At 51.5% G+C, this 12113-nt stretch overlaps 1 protein-coding gene across 1 annotated transcript in view; it reads left to right on the top strand.

Annotated features, from left to right (window-relative positions):
- PLXNA4 (plexin A4) overlaps positions 1-12113 on the top strand; it is a 648412-nt gene that overhangs the window by 544463 nt on the left and 91836 nt on the right. Inside the window, exons 8-11 of the mRNA XM_081532910.1 lie at positions 7255-7378; positions 8050-8203; positions 9441-9540; positions 11881-11995. Coding sequence (XP_081389036.1) covers positions 7255-7378; positions 8050-8203; positions 9441-9540; positions 11881-11995 — 493 coding nt within the window. The remainder of the gene's footprint in view (positions 1-7254; positions 7379-8049; positions 8204-9440; positions 9541-11880; positions 11996-12113) is intronic.

The following is a 12113-nucleotide window of genomic DNA, read 5'->3' as shown; positions in this document are numbered from 1 at the left end:
GAAATCAACCCTGAATATTCACTGGAAGAACTGATTTTGAAGCTGAAGCTCCAATACTTTGGCCAGCTGATGCAAAGAGCCAACTCATTGGAAAAGACCCTGATGCTGGGAAAGATAGAGGGCGGGAGATGAAGGGGATGAGAGAGGATGAGATGGTTGGATGGCATCATCAACTCAATGGACATGAGTTATAGGATGCTCTGGGAGATAGTGAAGGACTGGGAAGTCTGGCATACTGATTTCAGTGGGGTCACAAAGAGTTGCACTCGACTTAGCAACTGAACAACAACTTATCCAGAAAGTTCCCTCATGCCCTGTCTTAATTCTTCCCAGGGGGCCTTCCTTTCTTATTTGCTTAAGTTCAGGGCAAAGCCAGACATTGCTTCTCCTAAATATCCCATTTGCATCCCTTTCATCTGAAATAGATGCAACTGGGCATTCACAGCTGCAAATTGATAGATGAGGACTTGGGCTGAGCAGGAGGTAAGGGAGCAGGCTGGGGTTGGGCAGAGGCAGTGGGGAAGGACAAGGATGCCAGAGAACGTGTAGATGCTCCCCCAGGGCACCTGAGTTTACTAGGGAGGTGAAGACTGCAGGGGTTTCATCACTTTGGAGGCACACAGACTTGTCCCTATATCTCTCACACCAGCCCTGGGCCTCGTGTGCCAGGCACTCTGCTAGGCTCAGGCACACAAAGGGACCCATATTAGACCTTCTGCCTGGAAGCAAGTTCCTGGGAACCAGGCCTGTGATCCAGGGATGGGGTGAGGGTCGCAGTCTATAGTAGAATCAGCATGTTAGTCAAGTTTGCACAGCAGGCAAGACCCTGCGCTAAGTGCTGTGATTCCAGCCAGCCCACCCCAGGAAAATCCATGCAAAAGAGCATCGGTAATGGGGTTCCTTGTGATTTCAAGATACATACATTTTCTCTGTCACTTTTGCCAACTTTTCCCATGGTTGGAGGGAGTGAGGAGATGGGGAACTTTGCAGGAAGAGAATGACAACAGAAGCGGGGTGTGTGTGTGTGTGTGTAGGAGACAGAGGGAGGGACAGAAACAGACGGAGGAACAGGAGGAGAGAGAGCGTGTGTGAAGTTCAAGGAGGGGCCCCCAACAACAGGTGGCTCAGGTGGCTGAAAGGGCTGTTTGTACCAGCAAGGGCACAGGTAGGCTACAGACTGAACAAGCTTAAGAAATGCTCATGTAATTGAAACCCCTCTTCTGTTACTCACCCACAATCAGGCCTGCCAACCCAGTTGCACAGAGGGTCACCCCTGTTGCCGTCTCTCGCAGTCCCAGGTCCCAGCCCACGGTCTTGCTGGGTTCCACCGATAACAAAAGCTTCAACAAACTGGGTATTTATTTGTCCATCACCTTGAGCCTTTTTTTTTTTGCAGGGCCTCCATCCCACTGGGCCCTAGCCTCTTCTGTCTTGGGTGAAGGAAAGGAAATGCGACAGCCCACCTACAGCCCTGAAGCCTAGCCTTCACTTGTCCTGGGCCTAGAACCCTCCCTCCAACCACCAGCTCCCCAACCCCCTCTCCCACTTCCCCTCCCACACCCAGGCCAAGAAGGTAATGGGATCCCCCGCAGACCCAGCCCCATCGATTGGCCCAGATGTTAACTTTCTTCAACAGGGTCATCAGCGTCACTCCTGGGAGGCTCGTGTAACCCAGGACATTGACAGGGGAGAAATAAGATCAGCTTTGAGAAAGTCTTTCCCTTCCTGGCCTGGGGACCCCTCCTCTTTGCCAATTTCTTCTCCTGGAGGGATGCCCTCCCCAGGATGGCTTGGCATGGGTCACTCTTCAGGACTCACTTTGTATAGCTTCTGCCAAGATGGAATGAAGGAAAGGAAAGGAAGGAAAAAATGCTGCTACTTAGAGCAGAAGGGGTGGGTTAAACTAAGAACATGTCCGTGGACAGACCCAGTCTGGGCTCAGTTTCCTCCGCAATATAATGGCTGCGACAAGAGCCACCTTGACAATTAATGAGATGATATGCAGCCAACCCCTGGGGGGCCGGGAGTAGCTCTGACTTCAGTGTAAGTAGGGGTCGTGGGTCAGACCCAGGGCCTCCTCCACGATCCCTGTCCCCTCCCTATCCTCCCCGGGACTGGAGGCTTGTGGTGGGGTGGCTGGGACAAACCCACTGCTGGGAAGTCTTCCTGCTTCGGGCAACCCCAACCAGCCACGCCTTGTCTGAAGCAGTCGTGTGTGTGTGTGTGTGTGTGTGTGTGTGTGTGTGTGTGTGTGTGCGGCTGCCCCAGGGCCACCTGGGAAAGGGCAGAGAGAGCAATTTGTTCCATTGTTGTTCTTGTTGTTTAGTTGCTAAGTCATGTCTGACTCTTTTGCGACCCCCGGCTCCTCTGTCCATGGAATTTCCCAGCCAAGAATACTGGAGTGGGTTGCCACTTCCTTTTCCAGGGGATCTTCCCAACCCAGGGACCAAACCCACATCCCCTGCAATGGCAGGCAGGTTCTTTACCACTGAGCCACCAGGGACTAAATGCCCCCTTAGTCAAGTCCAAACTGATTCCAAAATGCAAGTCCTTTTGTGCCCCCAGGATCTCCAACTTGAATAAGGTTCCTCCTAACTTTTCTATAAAGTTCATTTAAGAGCCCCACCTCCATTCCATTTTTTCCAAACCCTTCATGTTCTAAACACAGATACCCCAAATATTGCACTTCAAGCAAAGACCATGACCATGGTGAAAGGTTGAGGACTAGGGATCACCTGTGGGGAGAGGCAAGGAGCTAGTTCTGATATCTGAGGCCTGCCGGTAGACCCACCCTGGAGGGCCTGGGGAGATGGACCAGCAATGATGTATACCCCCCACTGACTCCAGTTTGGAGGCTCGCCCGAGTTCGGACTCACAAATAGCCCCACTTCCAAATTGAAATTTGCTTGCCCGGCCGGCAGCCCTGGGAGTTAATATTTCTATCGCCGTATTTAGGAATTAATTTCTGGAGAACTTAATCACCACCTCTTTCTCTCTCCCTCACCCCCTTCCTTCTTCCATTCCTCTCCCTTCTAATTTTCCACTTGGCTGGGAACTCTCCAGCAGTGAAAGTTCAGGCTTAGGGGAGGCGGTAGGAGCTGCTTCATTAGACAGGATAATCTCATTGGAACCACTGACTTGAATAATAACCCCTCCAGGGGCCAGGGCCTTTGTCCCCAAGGGCTTTTAGCACCTCTGGACTGGGGCCAGAGGACCCTCCGCAGAGAAACTGGAGTGAGGGGGAGAGGGGAGAGGAGCTTAGCAGGGTCAGACTCCAATCCCAGGCCCAGGCTATCTTGCTGGGGCCCGCTTCCTGCAGGTCGGTGTTTGGTGGGGGCAGCCCTGGTGCTGGCAGGGATGATTGTCTAGAAACTCAAAGCCATACAGCATGCACTGTTTGAGTCCTGCCTGGAAAATGGATGAAGCAGGGTCTTCTGCCATGCCGGAGGTGCCCCCACAATGGAATGCAAAGAGATGCTTCGGGAAGTCCCTGTAGCTCCTTTGAAGGAAAGATCTAAGCCAGCAGCACCACCTCCCTACCAGGGGTCATGAATTAACCCTTTGCACATTTCCCAGCTCTTGCCTGGGCTAGTGAGGTATCAGAGTGCCAGAAGCGCTGAAGCCATTACCCCATCAGACCCTGTAAGAACCCAGAAGGAATCCACTCTTCCCCTCCATTTCCCCATCACTTCTAAGGTCAATTGTCTGCTTTTGGACATTCACAGCTTCCGCCCTCACGGGCCCTGAGAGATAGTAGAAATGTCAAAACATCCCTGACACTGACCTTAAACTTGAGTTTCTGTGAAGAGAGCTGAGTTCTCAATACCCTTTGACAGCTGGGAAGAAAGCAGAGCTACAACCCAGGCTTTTCCTCTTTACTCCCTGCTGCCCTCTGGGGCTCCCCCTCCCTCATTAAGAGGAAAAGTGCTGCCTCCATCCTTCTCTTTTCATCTTTGATTTGCCCCGTGGGCCAGACTGAGAGGAGCTCTGTACTTCTGCATCAGCTGCAATTTGGAGAGCTTGGATGGGGAAGGTGAAGGAGGGATGGGACAGTAGCATTAGCTTTTATTGAGGGCTTATTATACATCAGCTGTGTCTTCCATGCTTTACTCAATCCTCTTTTAGCCCTCATGAATAACCACATTAGGTAGGTACTATTTTGTCCCCATTTTACAGATGAGAAAACTGAGGCAGCAAGTTCAGTTCAGTTGCTCAGTTGTGTCCTACTCTTTGCGACCCCATGAACCACAGCACACCAGGCCTCCCTGTCCATCACCAACTCCTGAAGTTTACCCAAACTCATGTCCATTGAGTCGGTGATGTCATCCAACCATCTCATCCTCTGTTGCCCCCTTCTCCTCCTGCCTTCCGTCTTTCCCAGCATCAGGGTCTTTTCCAATGAATCAGCTCTTTGCATCAGGTGGCCAAAGTATTGGAGTTTCAGCTTCAACATCAGTCCTTCCAATGAACACCCAGGACTGATCTCCTTTAGGATGGACTGGTTGGATCTCCTTGCAGTCCAAGAGACTCCCAAGAGTCTTCTCCAACACCACAGTTCAAAAGCATCAATTCTGTGCTCAGCTTTCTTTATAGTCCAACTCCCGCATCCATACATGACCACTGGAAAAACCATAGCCTTGACTAGATGGACCTTTGTTGGCAAAGTAATGTCTCTGCTTTTTAATATGCTGTCTAGGTTGGTCATAACTTTCCTTCCAAGGAGTAAGCATTGTTTAATTTCATGGCCGCAGTCACCATCTGCAGTGATTTTGGAGTCCCAAAAAATAAAGTCAGCCACTGTTTCCACTGTTTACCCATCTATTTCCCATGAAGTGATGGGACTGGATGCCATGATCTTAGAGTAATTTGTCTAAGAATACACAGCAGGATGGTATCTTGAAAAGTGTAAGCTATAGGTGGCTTCCCTGTGCTTGTGCTCAGGGTTAGTTGCTCAGTTGTGTCTGTCTTTTTGCAACCCCATTGGCTGTAGCCTCCCAACTTCCTCTGTCCATGGAATTCTCCAGGCAAGAATACTGGACTAGGTAGCCATTCCCTTCTCCAAGGGATCTTCCTGACTCAGGGATCAAACCTGGGTCTCCTGCATTGCAGACCTAAATCTGCAGGGAGATGATACATAGTTAGTTTTGGGCTCTTGGGAGCTGTGGAAAGATGTAGTCCCATGAACTCTGGGAGCAGCGAACCATGCAGCTAGACCTTGTTGTGAGATTCTCCCACCCGAGTTCCTTTGTATCCCCTGCAACAGAGGTGGAATCACCTCTTTTCTGCCTGGACTCTATTTGGCAACTCCTGGTGATGTTTGGGCTGAAAGTAGCTTCATTTTTCCTCTCTTCATAATTTAATCAAAGCCATTTTTCAGATCTACTGATTGCTCTTGGAAATAGGAACTTCAAAGTTGGGGAGTCAGTGAATAATTGAAGTTCGTACCAGCTCTCTGGGTCTGCTGTTAATGGGAGTAATAACCCTATTAATAGCGATGTCAGTGCAGACACCCTGGAAAAGTCCATAACATTAGCTTAATGGCTGGAGGTAATGAAGTCCGCGCAGAGGAGCTAGCCTGGTAAATTAACTTCCCAGACTTTTAGGCAGATGCCCTTGTTGCCATGGGTCTGCTGGAGCAGCCCTGGGGCGCCTTGGAGACATCACACTCTCAGCTGAACTTTCACCCTTGGGATGTGATTTCTAGATGAATCCTGGAGAATTCACAAGAGTCAGTGATATTCAAAGTGCTTCCAGTGGCAGGCAAAAACAGAGATTAGCCTAGAAAAGAAGATGGAAGGGAAATTTTTAACTTGCCCTAAGCACAGAAAGGAACATCAGAATGGCAAGGGAAATGGGTTTAGTAAGAAGCTTTGGGGAGACAGAGCACAGTGGGTGAGAATGGAGGATCAAGAGTTGATCTGTGTTCAAATACAGGCTCCTCTGATTAGCTGGTGACCTTGAGCAAGGGGAGAAGGGAATGGCAACCCACTCTAGTATTCTTGCCTGGAGAATCTCATGGACAGAGGAGCCTGGTGGGCTATGGTCCATGGTGTCTCAAAGAGTTGGACACGACTAAGGACTAAGTGACTCAGCATGCATGTATGCATTGAACCTGCTTCCCTGATAGTTCAGCTGGTAAAGAATTTGCCTGCAATGCAGAAGACCCCGATTTGATTCCTGGGTCAGGAAGATCTGCAGGAGAAGGGATAAGCTACTCACTCCAGTATTCTTGGGCTTCCCTTGTGGCTCAGCCAGTAAAGAATCCGCCTGCAATGCAGGAGACCTGGGCTCGATCCCTGGGTTGGGAAGATCCCCTGGAGAAGGGAAAAGCTACCCACTCCAGTATTCTAGCCTGGAGAATTGCATGGACTATATAGTCCATGGGGTCGCAAAGCATCGGACACGACTGAGAGACTTTCACTAGAGCAGTGACCCTCGGCCACAGAGCTGGAGTCTGGATCTAGCTCAGCCTGGCTCCAGAGCACAGGCTGAACTTCTACACTCTGCGATTTTAATCACCCCTCCACCCACCCCACCCCCTCGCTCCCTCCTGCTCACTCACATTTACTTTTGTCTGCTGGGCAGGAGGTATGCAGGGGATTCCAAAATAAGTCAGGCATAGTTCCTTCTTTTGAGAAGTTCACACTTGATAGGAGAGAGCTTCATTTAGCCTAGCAATTGTCATACAGTCCAAGAAGTTCTAGATGGCAGGAAACGCCACAGGGCTGTTAATTTCCCTTGGGGTAGGAGCGGGTTGGCGGGGATAGAGGAGGGTTGGCAAGGGCACTATGGTTGAACCTTGTCTAGAGGGACAGGTAGAGGTTGGACAGGGGTAATGTGATGAGAGGGGCATCCAGACAGAGGAGCTGCAGTGCACAAAAACAAGGAAATCAGAAAGAGGAGAAATCTGGAAAGAACAGCCTCAGTTTGCTAAGGAGGGAAAGGGTGGTGAGGGCTGAGGATGAGTGGAGACGGGGAATGGAAAGGACTTTCACCTGTTTCTGTGAATGAGGAGTTCCCTGAGGGCACTTTGGGGTGACTCTCAGGGTTTTGCATGTGGCAACCAGTGATTGGAATTACCTTCTTCTTCCGATGTGGGTGTGATGGGGGTTGGACCAAGCTGGCAGAAGGAAACTAGAAGGTTAGTCCTGGGCACGTCCTAGTTGCTGCTGGCAATGCCTGACCTCCGTGCCAGCCCCTCGGTGGACCAGGAGCCACGTCCTGAGTCCCCGTGGGTCTCTCTGTCCTCCCCAGGTGCACCCGGAAGGAGCGCTGTGAGCGGTCCAGAGAGCCTCGCAGGTTCGCCTCCGAGGTGAAGCAATGTGTCCGGCTGACTGTGCACCCCAGCAACATCTCCGTTTCTCAGTACAACGTCCTGGTAAGATGGTGGGACAGGGTTGAGGGGCTTGGGGAAGAGCCCTCTCCCCACCAAAAGGGCCGCAGACCCATCCCCACCCCTAGGAGGGCTGGGCTGTGTCTGGCCAGCCAAGCTACCCCAGAGCAGGACAGGGGTTAAGAATGTGTCCCTGGGGATGGGAGAGGGGAACGTTTGCAGGAATATTGGGGAAGAGATGCTGTGCATAATGGATAGAAAGGCAGGGAAAACTGAGACACCAGAAATGACCAGAAGAGTGACCGAGACGGGGAGAATGTTGAAACGCCATCCTCGTCTGTGAGTTGGGAAAGATGCACGTGCAGAGGGAGAAGACGGGGCACGGGCACCTGGGTGACTGATGCTCCCGTTTTCCAAAACTGGGGATAATGGAATCATGCCTGTCTTTCTACCTACAAATCCCCTAAGCAGTCATTTCCATTTCCTGGGCCAACTATATTCAGACGCTAATTTCTTCTTTCTCTGTCTCTTACTGTTTTACTTTCTCCCTCCGCTCCTATCATAAACCGGGTCTTTTCTTCTCTATGTCAATATTGCCACATGCTTTTCTCTTCTCTTTCTCTCTGATCTCTCTTGCCCTCCCTCTTTCTTACTTTATTCCCATTTCTTTCCCCATTTCTCTCTTCTTCTCTATCCCCACGCTGGGCTGTTCACAGCTGGTCCTAGAGACATACAACGTCCCAGAGCTGACAGCTGGCGTCAACTGCACCTTTGAGGACCTGTCAGAGATGGATGGGCTGGTGATAGGCAATCAGATCCAGTGTTACTCCCCGGCAGCCAAGGAGGTGCCCCGGATCATCACGGAGAATGGTGAGCAGTCCCCAGAGGCAAAGCTGGGTGGCGAGTCCTTCCTCCTGCTGCCTGGACCACGAGAACTCAGGACAGATGCAAGGGGTCGCGGGGGGTGGGGGTGCACACAGGAGGGGTAGGTCAGAGGAAAGGGTGTGCCTTGGTGGGGATGCTCCGGGAAGAGGGGGATGGAGCGTCCCTCCACTGCCTTTGGAACTGAAACTGGGTGAGCATCCAGGAGTCAGCCTCACTGTGGATGAGGAGCAGTGCCGAGAGGGCAAGGGAGGGAACGGCCAGCACAACATCGGAATGTGCCAGCTCAGAAATCTTGCTGCAGCGTGGGAGGGCTGGCATGGGAGGAGGGATGGGGTGCAGGGGTCATTTGGCTCCTTACCTCCTGCCTGCACTGCAGGGTCTCTGACCCTTACTGCTGTCCACACCATCCTCTACCTGCCCAGCCTCCCCAGGGCTGCCTGTTCACGGCCGGCCGCCATGAGAAGGATGGAGTGGACAGAGGCCCAGTGCTAGGAGGCACAGGCCGGCCTGGGCAGCCTGATTCCATGTTGGTCCTCCCATTTGAGCTTGTCACATTTGTTCCAAGCTGATTGATTAATGAGGCTCTTGGGGAAGGCTCAGAACAAGGGGTCTGGGGTCAGGGCTGTGAATTAAACATGGACCCTAGCTCCTTCCTGGCGCCAGCTGAGGAGTCCAGGGACGCCCGCCTGAATGGAGCCACCAGTCCACCCGAGGAGGGGGTGTCAGAGTCTCCCCTTACAGAAGTGGAAGGGGCTAGTGGAGCAGATACGTACATGCAAAACTTCTTGTGTGGTTTGTGGCAACATTGCCAAGTGTCTACATGTTTCTCCTGGTAGCTAGTCAATGTGTGTGTTCACAATTCTGTGTGGCCTGCATGAACATCATGCATGTGAATGCACATGTGAATACCTGTCAGAGTCTGTGTGTATGTGTATGTGTGTGTGTGTGTGTGTGTGTGTGTGTGTACAGAAAAGGACCTGGTGAGCAAGTGAGAAGTGGATGCTAGGACTAGAGTGAGGAAGGAGGAGTAGACTAGAACGCTGTCTGCAGCTACTCTGTTCTCTGGGTTGTCCTGGACCGGGCTCAGCTGATTCCAAGTCCTGTTAAAGCTAAGCACACCTCCTGGGGAGTGGGCTGCCCTTTCCCAAGGTGGTTACTCTCAGTGGGACCCGACACGGGACTGTGGCCCTCCGCCTGACCTCATAGCCGGCTCTGCCCACAGGGGACCACCACGTTGTCCAGCTGCAGCTCAAGTCGAAGGAGACAGGCATGACCTTTGCCAGCACTAGCTTTGTCTTCTACAACTGCAGTGTCCACAATTCGTAAGTGTCCCCCAGTCTCACTCAACTCCCTGTTTCTGGGGTCAAAGTTCATCCAAAGATAGAAGGCCCCACCCCTGTTCCATCTTACCATCTGAAGGCCCTGTAAGGTGACCTCTTTCACCTCCCTCCTCTGGCACCCATGGGGTTAATGGGAAGAGGCTAGAATGAGCAGAGTGAGAGCCTGTGAGCTGGGGAGCTCCAGGTCCCTCGCCCATACATCTTCTCTGGCATAAATCTGTCTAACCTGATTCACCTTCCACCATCTGTTGAGGAGGCGGGGGGGGGGGTGCTTTTCACCTGCAGAACAGAGCAGCCAGCACCCCAGGTGAGAGGAGGGGTCTGGGGAGGGAGAGGAAGCCCCATGTGTGTGGGCAGGTGGTCCCACAAGTCACCTGAATGCTCAGCTTGCACAGTTCCCCTGCAGAGGGGTCAGGACTCAGCCTTTGGCCTGGGGCGGGGTCTGGCTCTTGCTCAGGCTCCAGCTCTGGCTCTGTTTGACTGGAGCATCTGCTTCCTGAGGGAAGCCATGGAGGACATAGGCTCAGGCTGTGGCATCAGGCCAGCTAGTCCACATAGCTATTCTGCGCCCCAGTGTCTTCTGTAAATGAGGAAGCAGTAGTTCTCCTCCTGGGGATGTCACCCACATACTTAACAGCTGACATGGTGAGGGCTCGGTCCCATTGGCTGGGACATCGCTGATTGCTTGCCAGCTCCCACCGATGGCTGTGAGAGCTAAAAAAGCTATTACAAGGATAGCAGTTAGATCCATGTCTGGCCCATTGTTTAGGCACTGTGCACTTTACTGTTGTTATATTATTATTTTCTCTCTAAAAGAATGGATTTGGACCAAACTGAGAAGGTACAAACCTTTCTTTCACCATAGAAACCTTTCTTCAACTAAAATACCCAAGATACAAAATGGATGGTAGTAGAAGATGGTTGAGAGTTAAGGGCACCTGGAACCCCTCTGTCTAAGAATCCTTCTCATCTCACACAGTCTCCAGAAAAGCTCCATGGAACTCCCGGGGTTCCATAGAGCACAGTTTGAAAACCACAGAACCTGATCTCAGAAAGCTTTGCTGGCTTTAACATAACGTTCTGTTTCCTTCTCCATGTAGGACAAGCTAGTTAACCTCACCAAAGATATTTGGGGCTCCAGGCTGTGGGTTTTGTCTGGTTATGGCAGCTGTGAGTCCAGAGCTTGGCTCTCTTTGGAACCCCAAGTAACAGGCAGCCACTCCTCCCAGCCAGATTGGAATTTTCTTCCTCCTTCTTTCCAAAGAGCTTGCCATGGCTTTACACTTGGTGACCTAATCCCTCTAGGAAAGTGAAGTAGGTAGATGAAAGCACATTCAAAGTTTCCGTTCAGTCCATCAAATGACTTTAAGCTTCCTGTGTGCAAGACAGTGTGTTACTCATTAGACGGGGAGGATCAGAAATTAATAACGTGCAAAGATTTAATCCCTTCCCCCCAAGAATCATGGCCTAACGGACAAGCAGATGAACAGGACAGCAAATAAGTAAAATATCATACAACAACACCTGTACTGTCTCAGAGACAGAAACAAAGGGATGAATGGGAAGAAGGTTTCAGTGAGACCAACTCTCCATCAGTCAAAGAAGCAAGAGGAGATGGTGAAGCGGAAGAAATGGTACTCCAGGTAGAAGGACAGCACGGGGACAGCACAGCCTGTTCTTGGCTGAAGCATCAGATACATGCTGGGACAGTGGGCCTGGACCACAGAGGGCTTAGCCTGCATGGCGAGGCATTTGGCTTTGACCTTTTGGAAGAACCATGTTGGGTTTTAAACAGGAAGGCACTTTTATCAAGTTGCCTGTGTTTCCTGCGGTAATGAGTAGAGGCTGGGTTGTCAACTCTGCAAGAGCCCATCATACTGAGGGGGCAGCCTCAGGACCTTCCCCTGCCAGGGTGGGTCCATGTCCGCCGAGACCCTGGAGTCACCTGGAATTAAAACTCAATTTCACTGTTTGTCCTAATTCTGATGGGTTCTCTGGATGAGCCCCTCAACTCCAGACCTCACTGTTTCCCTATTCAGCCAATGTGAGGGCCCTCCTGTAAAAATGGAAGGTGGTTGATAAGGTCCTGGGGTATCAGGTTGTCAAGTACCTGACTAAAACAGAGGAGGCCAGAGACTCTCAACTTCCTGAGGACTTGGAGAGAAAGGGGCTGGGTTTTTAACCAGATCTGCTCTTCCTGAGTGTTTGAGGGTGGTTTCTCCTACTATGAGAACATGTTTTGCTAGGCCCTAGAGTCTTAGGCTTTCGGCTTTGGGTACATACAGGTTCTATGATGTGTGCTTTTTCCTCCTCTGTGCCCAGGTGCCTGTCCTGCGTGGAGAGCCCGTACCGCTGCCACTGGTGTAAATACCGCCACGTCTGCACCCATGACCCCAAGTCTTGCTCCTTCCAGGAAGGCCGGGTGAAGCTGCCTGAGGTAGGTCCCACAGCCAGAGCCATGAGTGCTACCTGCCATTAGCAAGGGGCACACAAGGAAGCTTTCCCTTAAAACAAGGAAACAGAGGCAAATCCAGGAGGACCACCCCCTCGCTCCC

Source organism: Giraffa tippelskirchi, chromosome 10, assembly GCF_054371585.1.
Source record: "Giraffa tippelskirchi isolate mGirTip1 chromosome 10, T2T-mGirTip1v1.2.pri, whole genome shotgun sequence".
NCBI lineage: Eukaryota > Metazoa > Chordata > Mammalia > Artiodactyla > Giraffidae > Giraffa > Giraffa tippelskirchi.
This window is presented reverse-complemented; position numbering and strand designations above follow the sequence as displayed.